The following is a 15,785-nucleotide window of genomic DNA, read 5'->3' on the forward strand; positions in this document are numbered from 1 at the left end:
CACTCCCACACACTCTCACTCACACACACTCTCACTCACACACACTCTCACTCACTCACTCACTCACTCACTCACTCACACACACTCTCACTCTCTCACTCACACATACAGACTCACACTCACTCACTCACACTCACACACACTCTCACTCTCTCACTCACACACACTCACTCACTCACTCACTCACACTCACACTCACTCACACACACACACACTCACTCACTCACTCTCTCACTCTCTCACTCTCTCACTCTCTCACTCTCTCACTCTCTCACTCTCTCACTCTCTCACTCTCTCACTCTCTCACTCTCTCACTCTCTCACTCTCTCACTCTCTCACTCTCTCACTCTCTCACTCTCTCACTCTCTCACTCTCTCACTCTCTCACTCTCTCACTCTCTCACTCTCTCACTCTCTCACTCTCTCACTCTCTCACTCTCTCACTCTCTCACTCTCTCACTCTCTCACTCTCTCACTCTCTCACTCTCTCACTCTCTCACTCTCTCACTCTCTCACTCACACACTCACTCACTCACACACACACTCACTCACTCACTCACTCACACACACTCACGCACACACACTCTCTCACTCTCACTCACTCACTCACACACACTCTCACTCTCTCACTCTCTCACTCACACACACTCACTCTCTCACTCACACACACACACTCATTCTCTCACTCACACACTCACTCACTCACTCACTCACTCTCACACTCACTCACTCACTCTCACACACACACACACACTCACTCACTCACTCACTTTCTCTCTCTCTCACACACACACACTCACTCACTCACTCACTTTCTCTCTCTCTCACACACACACACTCACTCACTCACTCACTTTCTCTCTCTCTCACACACACACACTCACTCACTCACTCACTTTCTCTCTCTCTCACACACACACACTCACTCACTCACTCACTCACACACTCACTCACACACACACACACACTCAATCACTCACTCACTCACACACTCACACTCTCACACACTGCATTTATTTGATCAAACATAAAGTAAAAACAGTGATACTGTGAAAAATCATTATTATTTTTATTATCAGTGTTAAAAACAGTTTTTGCTGCTTTATATTTTTGTGAAAGCCATGCATTACCATTAGGGTAATATTTGGGATAAATAAGGGAAACGTTAAATTAGTACCTTTATTCAGCCAGGATGAATTAAATTGATCAAAAGTGCCAGTAAAGATATTTATGATTTTAGAGAAGATTTCTATTTTGAATAAATTCTGTTCTTATGAACTTTCTATTTATCTGTGAATCCTGAAAAATAAAATGTTTCACAGTTTCCACAAAAATATTGTGCAGCACAACTGTTTTCAACATTGATAATAATCAGAAATGTTTCTTGAGCAGCAGATCAGCATATTACACTGATTTCTGAAGATCATGTGACACTGAAGACTGGAGGAATGATGCTGAAAATACAGCTGCGCATCACAGAAATACATTACAGTTTAACAGATATTCACATAGAACACAGTTATTTTAAATCATCATAATATTTTTCAATATTGGTATTTTTACTATATTTGTAATCAAATAAATGCAGCCTTGGTGAGCAGAAGAGACTTATCTTCTGCTAAAAAACACTTCCAAACTTTTGAATGGTCGTGTGTTTATATATGGTATGCATAATTTCATATGATGCAAGGTGTTGGTTGTCGTCTGTTGAGGGAAGTTGTTGTCATCAAACTGTTAAGTGTGAGAAAGCTTGTTTAGCTGTTCTGTCAGTGAGCGGTGCTGTGATGCGTCTGGTCTCATGCACATGTGACGCTCTCTGGTCTTTAGCCTGATGACTCCCGGTTGTGTTCATGTGAATCCGCAGGGATCGTCTGGAGCAGCTGGAGCGCCAGCGGGAAAGAGAGCGCAAACTCCGTGAACAGCAGCAGAAAGAGCAGCGAGAGCAGCGCGAGCTGAAGGAGAGAGAGAGGAGAGCGGAGGAGCGCCGCAAAGAGAGAGACGCCCGCAGGGACGGTGTGTCCACACACTCACAGCAGCTGTATTAGGAACGCAAAACAGAAAGCCCCACTGTCATACTAAACTGTGCGCTTCACTTAGATTTCCCAGCATGTGCTTGTGAACACAGGAGAAACACACTCGCATTCAGTGGCAGCTGCTCTGAGTCACTTCACCAACTATCTTCAGACACAAACAAGATCTTAACTGCAACCCGCCAAAGTAAACGTTCAGTTTATCTTATAACAGATATGTATTTGCCAAAAAATAAAAGGAATTGTTAATTGTCGTTTAATTAAAATTGTTAATGCCTTCATTTGAGGACCACTGTTTTTGAATTAATTTTGTATTCAATAATAAATCCATAAAAATTCAAACGGACAACAAGGTGTTTATGAAAAAATAAAACTTTTCATAGGGCCCTATTATTGTTAACATTTTAATAAATTATTAAATTGGGAAAAGTCTTATGAATTCCATTAGATATCATTTTTGACCTCATTGATGAACATTTAATTAAACTTAAAAATGGAATCCAGAACGATTAAAATGAAAAACATGGAATTTGGGGAAACATTCATAGGACCCTAAATTGAACACAGGTTTCTTGTTTCCTTTAAGATGAGTTTCAGGATCTGCAGTGCGGTATATTCTCCTCTATTTTCAGACTCATGTCAGATATAGCCACTGAATGCCATGTGTTTGCATGTTGAAGTTGGTGGTTGTTGGCCAGAATTAGCTGCCGACTGGACCAGACATAAGGCTACAGTGGACTAACGAAAGGCTGACTGTGTTTCAGGGCCTGGGTCTCATCACAGAGGGGCTCCTGGAGAGGAGTATGCAGATAAGAGCCGCTCACGGCACCGCAGCCGCAGCCCAGTCCGTCAGCAGAGAGAGACCAAATCAGAGAGCAGTGAACAGCGGCGAGCAGGTTACGCTCCTTCTCCAGATAATACATCACTAGTACACTTCACGTCAAATACATCTGCCTGACTTCCAGTGGACGGTCATCAGCTCGTCTGTCTGCCTTCAGTAAATGTCCTGAAGAGAAATTCTGCATGTCACTTCAAGTCGCATTTATTTGGAGGGCACATTGACAGAACATTAATGTTTCTAATGTTTCCATGATTGATTCTGCATCTTTCCTGCTCATCTCTGTGAAGCTGCTTTGACACAGTGTATTGTATGAAGCGCTGCAGAAGTTAAGTTTGACTGTTGTCTTGCTATTTTTGTTTGCAGTGCGGGAGGGGAAGATGGAGGAAAAAAATCCCCTGTCTGATCTGCAGGACATCAGTGACAGTGAGAGGAAGACCAGCACACCAGAGTCATCGATGGGTACACCTCTCTCTCTCTGTGTCTGTGTCTGTGTCTGTGTCTGTGTCTGTGTCTGTGTCTGTGTCTGTGTGTGTGTGTGTGCGCGTGTGCGTATGCGTGAGTGAGAGAGATGCAGGTTGACTGTATTTGTTTTGTCAGGCTCTGGGACTGAGGATGAGGAAGGTGAGGAGAATGCTGAAGAAGAGTCCAGCAGTCAGAGTGAGGCAGAGGAAGAGGGCGAGTCAGGATCAGACACTGAGGGGTCTGAACACAGCGAAGGTTAGTAAACACACACACTCGCACACACTCACTCACACACACACACACACACACACACTATATTAAATAGATCTTCTGATTTAGTTCAGTCTGTTTTTCTGTGGTTCTCTCTGTGTTTTTGTTCAACAAAATGACTCAAAAACAGTACCAAAGCATCTTGCCATGCTGCCATTTATCTGGTTGGTCATCTGGTTAGATAAAAGAAAAATGCTTCAAATCATGGAATGACCCGTGATATGTTCTAGTCAAGTCACCATTATTTATGTAGCACTTTATACAGTACAGATTGTGTCGAAGCAGCTTCACAGAGAGAAACAGGAAAACAACAGAATCAGTGATGCAGACTTCATCAAATTAACAAGACAGTAGTGTCATCATTCAGCTCAAGTCAGTTCAGAGCTGATTCAATTCAGTTCAATAACTGGGTTAATGTTGCAAAACTAATCAATTAGGAGCAAATTTGATTAAGCTGTAAAGCTGAAAGCAACAGTGTCATGATCCAGCTCAGCTCAGTTCAGGTTTTGTTGTCAACTGATAGTTTCAGTGATATTGCTGAATATTAAGCGTCTCAAAAAAAAACAACTAAGCTAATTAAAGGCAACAGTGGCAAGGATCCCATACTCCGAATGATATCTGATTTCCACTGTAGAAAGTGTGTGTTCGCTGCTGTTTACAGCTGATTTGAGTAATGAATGTAGATCAGTCATCATGGAATTTCTTCTTTCTTTTTATATTCAGTTTATTTATAACTTTTGTTGATCAGGGTTGGGAATTAACAGGCACTGCCACCCAAAGGAACAAAACTGCCCACCGATTTCAAGATTGTGTACAGTGTACAATTAAACTGAATCTGTTACAACTGTCATGATTAAAGTGAAATGTAAAAATGAATGAAAAGCGTTGATTGCAGCATACATTTAGAACTATTCACGTTGCATCAAAGAATGGTGTTGTTTTTTGCAGCGCTGAGCATTATAACCATCACACATGTATGTGTAGAGTGCATGAATCATTATGCACTTTCCTATGTGTACATGCTTTATCTTTCTCAGCTGCCATGAGTGATGAAGTACAGTCAGAGGAGGAAGAAGAGGACCGAGAGAATGGAATCCACATTCCTCCCAGTGAGCATTTCATCAACAGTGCTTTATTTTTTTGTGACTTTAAAGGTATAATTTGATATGATAATTTACTCTCGTCAAATATCTTTCGCGTTAGTCTGTGTGTGCTATGTGTCGTGTTGCTGTGACAGTTCCAGAGTCCCGGTTCGATCATGACTCGGAGGTGAGCGGTGAGGAAGAGGAAGAAGAGGGAGCCGAGGAGGCGGGAGACGTTACCCCACAGTCTCCCTCTCATTCAGCCACTCCTGAAGACAACTACGTCCCCGAATTGCCGCCCGTCTCGCCCGTAGAGCTGAAGAGAGAGCTGCCCAAATACCTGCCGGCTTTACAGGTGCACATGCTCGCACACAGCTGTCAGCTTTCACGCTCACTCCAGCGCAGGTGTGTGAGCTGGTGTCCCGCTGTGTGCAGGGCTGCCGGAGCGTGGAGGAGTTCCAGTGCTTGAACCGCATTGAAGAAGGCACTTACGGCGTCGTCTACAGAGCCAAAGACAAAAAGACGGATGAAATCGTGGCCCTGAAACGACTGAAGATGGAGAAGGAGAAGGAGGGCTTTCCCATCACTTCCCTCAGAGAGATCAACACCATCCTGAAGGCCCAGCACCCCAACATAGTCACCGTCCGGGTCAGAAAACACTAGCGTTCACTGTGTAAAGAATAGCTCTCATTTAGATCAGGGTTTCTGCAGGGCTAAAAAGTCTTCATTCATCCGTTCATAATGCAAGGCCTTAAAAAGAGCAGAAAGTCTTGAATTCATGCAGTCGTGGCATTAATAAATGTTGCGTGCATTGCGATCACATTTCCAATAAAAATATGTACATGCACGTGATGCATTTTCAAAAACTGAACAAAATGAAGTTAGTTAATGCTTAAAATGAGAACAAATATCTGTAAGCGGGTATAATGAAAAGCCCATTGGCAGACACAGTATTTGCTTTTGTTTTAATCATGAACGCACATCATTTAAATCAGTTTCTCTCCATTTGCTTCTCAGGTGAATCTTGATTTAAGAGTCTGGAGATATTTGCACTGGAAAACATGACAAAAATAGGGGGGGTGGGGTTAAGTAATGGAGATCTGTTAAAGTTTTGTTTTCAAACTTTGAAGCATTTCTAATGCAAGACATTTACATTTAGAGACCGTATCGACTTGTGTTCCCTTTAGTTTATTCAATACATGGTCCTAAAGTCTTACATTTATCTGCAGAAACCCTGACAGTAGGCATTTCACTTTATTGAATGGATCTAATTATTTAATAGATTATACATTCTTAACACCTGCATGTGCTTTCTGGCTGTTTTAGGAGATCGTCGTGGGCAGTAATATGGATAAAATCTACATAGTGATGAATTACGTGGAGCATGATCTGAAGAGTCTGATGGAGACCATGAAACAGCCCTTTCTGCCCGGTATGACCCTAAAGCATGCAGAATAATTCATCATGTTGCACTGACATCTTTGCCATAATGAGGCGGTTCTCTTCTGTTTCCTGCGCAGGCGAGGTCAAAACGCTGATGATCCAGCTGCTGAGAGGTGTCCGTCATCTCCATGACAACTGGATCCTTCACCGTGACCTGAAGACCTCCAACCTGCTGCTGAGCCACAAAGGCATTCTAAAGGTCAGTCGTCACCCGCTGAGTTCACACTGTGTTATAGCGATCGCCGTGGTAGTAGTGTTCTTTAATAATGATGCAGGATATTAACTAGGATGTGAATGTGTTCTGTAGATCGGAGACTTTGGTTTGGCTCGAGAGTACGGCTCTCCGCTCAAGCCCTACACTCCAGTGGTGGTCACACTGTGGTACCGCTCACCTGATCTGCTGCTGGGGGCAAAGGTCAGTGGACGACATCAGTGACATCGGTTCCCACCATTTTTTGTTTGTTCTGATTTTTTAACAAAACTAAGCCTTTAAGACAGACCATGAGCTCAGAGATTAAGTTTTAAATGATGCTTCTGTAGAGTCTACAAAAAATACCACATTTGCAAACCAGAAGACAGATCTGTCCGTCAGAGAAGTTGCTATAATCATAGAATACAGCAGATATATAGTTTCTTCACAGTAAGTGTCAGATATATTGGTTCTTGTGCTGAAATGTTTTGTTTTGAATGTTTGTAAATTATAGTTTTCATACTGTGTGTGAAAGCTGATTTCATGTTATAAAGCTGGTGGACGGTCACTGTTGCTCACTGGACTCAGATGTTTAGCCGTCTTGTTTGAATCGCTCTCGTGTTTCTTCCTCTCAGGAATACTCCACAGCTGTGGACATGTGGTCGGTCGGCTGTATATTTGGAGAGCTGCTCACGCAGAAACCTTTATTCCCTGGCAAATCTGAGATTGATCAAATCAACAAAGTTTTTAAGGTATGCTTCATCACATCCTGAATGTCTCGAGTCAATTAAATCTATATTTTTCTGCTTTCTGATAAGCACTATTATCAACTCATCAGGAAGAAGTGTTGATGTTGATCTGTAAGTGCAGCTGCTGATAATCATATCCATGAACATTTAGGGGGTTTTTAAATGTTGGTTGAGCAGACGAATCCTCAGTATGATGGGAATATTTCGAACACCTCCGATTAGTGGTCGACTGACTGGTTTTTGTTGGCTGATGACTGTATTTGGAGAGCTTTGTGGCCCATATATACAGTTTAATAATGGTAAATAAACACTTGTTTTACAGCATTTACATATTCATTTACAGGTTTTCCCATGCAAACACAAAGTGCTGTATAGAATGCTAGATTTGGAATAGTGCAGCCCAAAACTTACTATGTTGAATGGGGGCCTAGATACAGATAGATATTCAATAAATGTCTGCTAATGTCAATGAAGAGGTCAAAAGCTTTTTGACCTGATTATGATGCATGCAACCACTCAAAAGCATACACTCCACAACTTTCACTAGTAGAGTTAGTATGTAGTAGAAGTATGCAGAGATTATGCAAAATTACATTCTTTACTCACATGTGACACAGATCAGATATCGTTGAATATATGTAAATACAAAAATCTGCACAAGATCTGATTTTTATTTGTTTATTTATTCTGGTCTCAGCCACTTCCCAATGTGGTTTTTTAATCGGATACATATCCGATATCTGCATCTAAACACGTATAACAGTATGCCATTGGGATTCCAACCAATCACAAGGTGAGGGCGACACGTTTGCCCAAAAAGATAACTTGACTCTGTTGTATTACCAGTTTTCTGTATACACTTGCACGCTGAGGCAGAAACTTTGTATCTATCAGTAAGAGATTGCGCGCACACAGAAACATTCAGGAGCACAGAAAGCATTTTAGCCGCTGCTAAAAAAAATATCTTCACTGCTAAAAGCTAGGGATGTAACGATTCACTCAACTCACGATTCGATTCACGATTTAATTTTTTTTATAAAATGAGACTTAAGACAAATTATAAATTAAATGTGTTCTTTTATTATTGCTTGGACAAAATGCTGCACATTTCTTTGTGAAATTGAAATATAACACTATAATAATATATTAATATAGCACTTGTAAATTATAGCTCTTTTGTTGGTTTTGATTGCTTCTATTGTCCTCATTAGTAAGTCGCTTTGGATAAAAGTGTTTGCTAAATAACAAAATTGAAATATAATGTAAATGTAAATAACAAAACTACATTGAAATTTTAAAACAAGCCCCAAATCAAATAAATAACACAAATCAAATAAATCTCTTCATATAAACAAACTAAGGCTTTGTCTGTGCTCTTAACATTTAAAATGAGAGGCAACCACTGCATTTTAATCTTGATCCAAACAAAGATGCTGCATACATGAGCAGTTTGAGTTTTTCAGAAAAGCAGGCTTTAAAGAGACAGGAACTAAATCAGAGATTTCAGGCTGAGGGTGAAAAGAGGTGCTGCAACAAAGTACAGTATGAGAAAAATCACGAGTTTAAATCAGATAGATGCATTGTAACAGAGGAGCGTAATATGGACGCTTTAAAACAGTTAATGTACTGGAGGACCTGACATGTGTGTGTGTGTGTGTGTAGGACTTGGGCTCTCCCAGTGAGAAGATCTGGCCGGGATACAGCGAGATGCCTGCGGTGAAGAAGATGACTTTCACAGAATATCCCTACAATAACCTGCGCAAGCGCTTCGGAGCACTGCTGTCCGACCAGGGCTTTGACCTCATGAACAAGTAAGAGCGCACACAGTGATTTTAATTCAGTTTTATATTTACCAGAAATATTTCTGTTTTTAATTACATATAAAGTTTTCTTAACCAGTTCAATTTGCAAGAAGCCGGTAATCAAACCTTTATAATGTAATGCACTTTTGCACAACATCCACATTAACTGCACAACTTTAAACATGGTGCACACATACACACAATACAGAGCTACTATATTCTGAAATCCTATGAGTAGATCTTCTAACTTGTTTAGGAATACTTCACCCAGAAATGAAAATCTGCTGAAAATGTGCTCACCCTCAGGTCATCCCAGATTAGGATGAGCTTGTCTCTTCATCAGGTTTGTAGAAATGTAGCATTGTATCAGTGTCTCAGCAATGGATGCTCTGCAGTGAATGGGTGCCGTCAGAATGAGAGTCCAAACAGCTGATAAAAACATCACAATAATCCACAGCACTCCAGTCCATCAGTTAACATCTGGAGAAGACAAAAACTGAAACTAATCCAGCATTAAGAAGTTTAATGTCCATAATCCATAATAACGCTTCCTCCTGTGAGAAAGGTTGCAAGTTCTGGTGTGAATCAGGAGAGAAATCTGCACCGATCAAGCAGCGTTTAAACAGCTCTAAACAAATATGTGGCTGGATTTTGATGTGAGAGACAACAGGAGATGCACTTTTTCACTGGAAGAAGTGTTATTATGGACTCATATTTTAAGCAATGGTTTGACGTTAAAATGTCTTGATGGGTTTGTTTGTTACAAACATGCAGCTTTCCACTTCACAAGATGTTAATTGATAATTTGCTAAAATAACCAGTACCATTATATACATTGTGTCAATTTAACCTTGCTCCTTTGTTTATCGTTCCTACAGTGACACAAGACAGTAGCAGTTTCCACATCAGCTGCTCTTGACAGTTTTTCTTGCATGTCTGCTTTCTGTCTCAGGTTTCTGACATACTGCCCTGCCAAGCGGATCAGTGCCGATGAGGCACTTAAACACGAGTATTTCCGGGAGTCGCCGCTCCCCATCGAGCCCTCCATGTTCCCCACATGGCCGGCCAAGAGCGAACAGCAGCGGGTGAAGAGAGGAACGAGCCCGCGACCGCCAGAGGGAGGACAGGACTTCAGCCAGCTGGTACAGTCCACATGAAATCAGAAAATGAAATCAGTACATGATTCAGCAGCGCATGTATGAAAAAAGCTAGATTCATGCTGCACTGCAGCTTTCTTCACACTGTTTGAAATCAATCAGTTCTGTCTCTGTTGACCAAGAGGAGGCACAATTCAGCTCTTTGTCTTCTCGTGTCGTCATGTTTGTCTTCCTAAAACTCCTGGTTGTTGTTTCTCATTCTCATCTCTCTGTTGTCCTCTTCAGGGTGATGATGATCTTAAAGATACTGGTTTCCACTTGACCACTGCTAACCAGGGTGCCTCCAAAGCTGGTCCAGGATTCAGCTTGAAGTTCTGAGCTCCGGCAGCCAGCAGGCTTTCTTTGCGTGTGTCTGACACGATGCTGAGACTCATTTAGAGAACGAGCATCAGAGAGCAGTTCACTGGACTTCACTGAGACACACAGACTCTGGGGAACCATTTTCTTTTTACAAGCACCGAGGACCTCCATGAAGTTCAAGTGCTTTAAATTCCTCATGTTCATCTGAAATATAATGTGTTGGTTGGTTCTGCTTGGTTTGAAAACGAGCAGCAGATCAGCATTTTCAGATTTTCTCTTTTATTTTTTACTCTTCGTCTGCAGTTGTAGCTGGGAATAGGATGTTGAAAATCCATTTTTGTGACATATGAATATGAAATAAAACAGTTTTAAAAACATTTATACCACGGTCTGTCTGAATACTAGATTCTGATCAGCTGGAAGGTGTGCATTAAAGTCGTTGAATGCACAAATAGTTTGTAGTGATTTTACTTTCGCTCACAAAGGGAGGCTAAATAGTGTAGTGATGGGAACTCGTGGCACAGATGACGTTGTGATTTTCGGATCACATGTCACTCTAGATATGGTTACGAGTCCATCAGATGACCACTTCCCCCTCTCTTAGTTGTACTAGTCAAGGACTTTAACCATGGCAGTAGGAGAACACTCCCAACAGGGGGCTGCTCAATCATTCAGAATGAATGCAAACTGAAGGGACTTGGTCAACTGGTTTATCTGAAAGAATGGTGGGATATCTAACTTGAAGAGCACCAGCAATTCAAGTTTAAAATAGTACAAGCTAAATAAAAAAGAGGGACATAGGATTTTTTTTTTTTTTTTAAGAAAAATTCAGCAGGATGCCGTTAAGTGTTCATGGAAGAGACGAGTTTCAGTTGTTTCTTGAATATTGTCAAAAGATTTGTTGTTCCAGATGGGGGTGGGGAGATCATTCCACTAGCAAGGAATAGTGAATGAAAATGTTCTGGAAAGTGATTTTGTGCTTCTCTGTGATGGCGTCGCTCACTTACTCAGACTTCTGGAGCAGATGAAGACTCGTAAGAGTGAGGAGGAAGTAGACGGGTGCTGAGCCTATGGCTGTTCTACTGTATATGCAAGCATCAATGTCTTGAACTTGATGCGAGCCGCAACCGGTCGCCAGTGCAAGGAGATAAAGAGAGGTGTGATATGGGCACTTTTGGAATCGTTGGAAACTAGTATAGAAATGATAAGGGCCTGGACAAGAAGTTGTGCAGCATGCTCCATTTAAAAGGGCCTGATGTTTCTGATGTGCAATGCAAACCTGCATGATTGAGCCGTCTTTTCAATGTGGTCTTTGAAGGTCAGCTGGTCATCAAAGATTACACCAAGATTTCTGACCAAAGTCGATGGGGTAATTGTAGAAGAACCTAGCTGGATGGTGACATCATGCTGTAGAGTTCAGAGGCAGGGAAGACGAGAAGCTCAGTCTTTGCCAGGTTGAGCTGTAGGTGATGATCTTTCATCCATGCCGATATGTCCGCCAGGCAGCCTGAGATCCGTGCAGCTACCGTTGGATCATCTGGTTGAAATGAGAGATAGAGCTGTGTGTCATCAGCATAGCAATGGTAGGAGAAACCATGTGCCTATAATGATGGGTCCCAGTGATTTAGTGTATATGGAGAAGAGGAGGGGTCCAAGAACGGATCCCTGAGGAACCCCATTGGCCAGTTGATGTGCTTTGGATACCTCTCCCCTCCAGGTAACCCTGAAAGACCTACCTGTGAGAAAGGATTCAAACCAGTGCAGTGGAGGTCCTGTGACGCCCAGTGAAGAAAGGCTGGACAGAAGGATCTGATGGTTGATGGTGTCGAAACCTGCAGACAGATCTAACTAATGATTTGAAATCAGCTTTCGCAATCAGCAGGGCTTCAGTGACCAACAGTCATGTAGTCTTAGTTAAGTGGCCATTTAAATCCTGACTGGTTAACATCCAGCTGGTCATTCTGAGAACACAGGTCTGTAACTTTCTTCTTCTGAAGTGTTTAGTGTGGGGGGTTTTTTTATCAGTGACCCCACCTGAGCCTGCTTGAAAGCGTTGGGGAAAGTGCCTGTGAGGTCAGATGTGTTGATGGTGTGTGAGTGCTGGTAGAAGTGTAGGAGAGACTGCTTGTGCTTGCAGAAGGTGTGAAGGGATTGGGTCTGGAGTAGGGTTGGGTATCGTTTGAATTTGATCGATTCCGATTCTGATTTTGCCTATGCTTAAAAAAAAATACCACAGCAAAAACAACTAGATTCATATAAATTTAAAGTATTAAAGTGTTAAAGACCAGTAAACAGTCAGTAATAAGATGGGAACAAACTAATTAATTTGCAATATCATAAATAAATACAACTGGACAAAATTTCAGGTACAGAAACTGTAATTAACAGTTTAAAAACACTGCATAGATTTATTTTCATAAATAAAATATAAATTAATCAATTAAAGTTATTAAATATATTCAGTCAAGATCAGTGCGAGCCGCAACCGGTCGCCAGTGCAAGGAGATAAAGAGAGGTGTGATATGGGCACTTTTGGAATCGTTGGAAACTAGTATAGAAATGATAAGGGCCTGGACAAGAAGTTGTGCAGCATGCTCCATTTAAAAGGGCCTGATGTTTCTGATGTGCAATGCAAACCTGCATGATTGAGCCGTCTTTTCAATGTGGTCTTTGAAGGTCAGCTGGTCATCAAAGATTACACCAAGATTTCTGACCAAAGTCGATGGGGTAATTGTAGAAGAACCTAGCTGGATGGTGACATCATGCTGTAGAGTTCAGAGGCAGGGAAGACGAGAAGCTCAGTCTTTGCCAGGTTGAGCTGTAGGTGATGATCTTTCATCCATGCCGATATGTCCGCCAGGCAGCCTGAGATCCGTGCAGCTACCGTTGGATCATCTGGTTGAAATGAGAGATAGAGCTGTGTGTCATCAGCATAGCAATGGTAGGAGAAACCATGTGCCTATAATGATGGGTCCCAGTGATTTAGTGTATATGGAGAAGAGGAGGGGTCCAAGAACGGATCCCTGAGGAACCCCATTGGCCAGTTGATGTGCTTTGGATACCTCTCCCCTCCAGGTAACCCTGAAAGACCTACCTGTGAGAAAGGATTCAAACCAGTGCAGTGGAGGTCCTGTGACGCCCAGTGAAGAAAGGCTGGACAGAAGGATCTGATGGTTGATGGTGTCGAAACCTGCAGACAGATCTAACTAATGATTTGAAATCAGCTTTCGCAATCAGCAGGGCTTCAGTGACCAACAGTCATGTAGTCTTAGTTAAGTGGCCATTTAAATCCTGACTGGTTAACATCCAGCTGGTCATTCTGAGAACACAGGTCTGTAACTTTCTTCTTCTGAAGTGTTTAGTGTGGGGGGTTTTTTTATCAGTGACCCCACCTGAGCCTGCTTGAAAGCGTTGGGGAAAGTGCCTGTGAGGTCAGATGTGTTGATGGTGTGTGAGTGCTGGTAGAAGTGTAGGAGAGACTGCTTGTGCTTGCAGAAGGTGTGAAGGGATTGGGTCTGGAGTAGGGTTGGGTATCGTTTGAATTTGATCGATTCCGATTCTGATTTTGCCTATGCTTAAAAAAAAATACCACAGCAAAAACAACTAGATTCATATAAATTTAAAGTATTAAAGTGTTAAAGACCAGTAAACAGTCAGTAATAAGATGGGAACAAACTAATTAATTTGCAATATCATAAATAAATACAACTGGACAAAATTTCAGGTACAGAAACTGTAATTAACAGTTTAAAAACACTGCATAGATTTATTTTCATAAATAAAATATAAATTAATCAATTAAAGTTATTAAATATATTCAGTCAAGATCAGTGAATGATTTTCTTTTGTTCTTTGATTAACATTAATGACAGGCAGCGCGTTTATTAGGCTGCTGTCTCTTAAATTAAATTATCTAAAAATACTGTTCATGTGTGTTTTCTTTCTCATCTGTTTACATTCACGTAAGACAAAAACGGCTGCGTTTATGATGATATACTGACGTAGTTTTCTGCATATTGGTCGACAAATATGAAAGTCCGTTTCGGCCCGGAACAACCTTTTCTACAGTGGAAATACACGGTACGGTTCGAGAACGGACACAAACCGGGAAACCGTACCGCGACCTCTGTTCTCTGTGCTTGCGCTTCGTGTGCGCTGCACGCAAACAGGGCGCAAGTTCTTTCCGTTCCTGCACTTAAATAGTTTTTAATCACATTAAAATGTCAGTCAAGATCAGTGAATGATTTTCTTTTGTTCTTTGATTAACATTAATGACAGGCAGCGCGTTTATTAGGCTGCTGTCTCTTAAATTAAATTATCTAAAAATACTGTTCATGTGTGTTTTCTTTCTCATCTGTTTACATTCACGTAAGACAAAAACGGCTGCGTTTATGATGATATACTGACGTAGTTTTCTGCATATTGGTCGACAAATATGAAAGTCCGTTTCGGCCCGGAACAACCTTTTCTACAGTGGAAATACACGGTACGGTTCGAGAACGGACACAAACCGGGAAACCGTACCGCGACCTCTGTTCTCTGTGCTTGCGCTTCGTGTGCGCTGCACGCAAACAGGGCGCAAGTTCTTTCCGTTCCTGCACTTAAATAGTTTTTAATCACATTAAAATGTGAATGCAGGAATCGTTAAGAATCAAAATGCACGCGTCTTATCGAATACCCGGTTCTTGGAAATTTGGAACCGGTTCTAAAATGGAACCGGTTTTCGATACCCAACCCTAGTCTGGAGGTGGTAGGATGAAGTTGAGATACAGAGCAGAAGTTTAGATACGTCCGCCTCTTTAAGGACAGAGAAGAAGGAGACAAGGTTGTTAGCTATGGATGTGGTTGATCTGAGTTCTTGGCTGTGTGAAGCTGAAATCTTGACATTTTGATGTACTTGTACCATTTTCTCTCAAATCAAAGCGACAAGTACCTGCTGGCCTGGAGGAGAGAGGGCAGATATTGTCTATACAGGATTGTTAATGTGGAGCATAAAGTGTCTGTGGCAGTATTCACATCTATTGATGAGAACTGGGTGGGAGAGGGAAACAAGGATGACACTACAGAGGAGAGGTGAGAAGGAGAAAGGGAACAGGTTTCGTCAGAACAAAACTGGCGGAACGGTTGGTAGAGCACAAAAAGAAGGAAAGATGAATGTAGCACTTGAGTGGCATGGATTACCTTTGTTTGGGTTTGAAACTTTCATGGTTATTGTCATTTCAGAGCTCGACGTACCCAGTCTCCCTTCACTTTCAGTATATGGAAGAGCAGCCAGCATATTCTTCAAAAATCCTCCTCCTGTGTCCTGCGGGTGTGTGTCCTATGGGTTTGGAGCAATATAGCAGAATATTATTTTGTGTGAGAAAATCTTCAGTAGAGAAAATTTCCAAGTCATTTTTCTAAAGTGAAAACCCCACTTGCTCCTCGCATTATATAAGGTCTCTAATCGTTTGTTTCCAG

General features: G+C 41.6%; 1 protein-coding gene across 2 annotated transcripts in view; it reads left to right on the forward strand.

Moving 5' to 3' along the window:
* Window positions 1–10,833, forward strand: part of cdk11b (cyclin dependent kinase 11B) — a 20,932-nt gene extending 10,099 nt beyond the window's left edge. Inside the window, exons 6-19 of one of the 2 annotated variants that reach the window (XM_016261589.1) lie at window positions 1,864–2,012; window positions 2,794–2,925; window positions 3,234–3,329; window positions 3,468–3,587; window positions 4,640–4,756; window positions 4,840–5,039; window positions 5,120–5,332; window positions 6,011–6,116; window positions 6,205–6,326; window positions 6,435–6,542; window positions 6,953–7,069; window positions 8,729–8,877; window positions 9,821–10,010; window positions 10,251–10,833. In XM_016261589.1, the coding sequence (XP_016117075.1) occupies window positions 1,864–2,012; window positions 2,794–2,925; window positions 3,234–3,329; window positions 3,468–3,587; window positions 4,640–4,756; window positions 4,840–5,039; window positions 5,120–5,332; window positions 6,011–6,116; window positions 6,205–6,326; window positions 6,435–6,542; window positions 6,953–7,069; window positions 8,729–8,877; window positions 9,821–10,010; window positions 10,251–10,343 (1,912 nt within the window). In that variant the 3' untranslated portion in view covers window positions 10,344–10,833. The remainder of the gene's footprint in view (window positions 1–1,863; window positions 2,013–2,793; window positions 2,926–3,233; window positions 3,330–3,467; window positions 3,588–4,639; window positions 4,757–4,839; window positions 5,040–5,119; window positions 5,333–6,010; window positions 6,117–6,204; window positions 6,327–6,434; window positions 6,543–6,952; window positions 7,070–8,728; window positions 8,878–9,820; window positions 10,011–10,250) is intronic. The other variant, XM_016261590.1, reaches the window with a different exon arrangement.
* Window positions 10,834–15,785: the final 4,952 nt, after the last annotated feature.

The sequence above is a fragment of the Sinocyclocheilus grahami genome, unplaced genomic scaffold (assembly GCF_001515645.1).
Source record: "Sinocyclocheilus grahami isolate Dianchi unplaced genomic scaffold, SAMN03320097.WGS_v1.1 scaffold2492.1, whole genome shotgun sequence".
Classification (NCBI taxonomy): domain Eukaryota; kingdom Metazoa; phylum Chordata; class Actinopteri; order Cypriniformes; family Cyprinidae; genus Sinocyclocheilus; species Sinocyclocheilus grahami.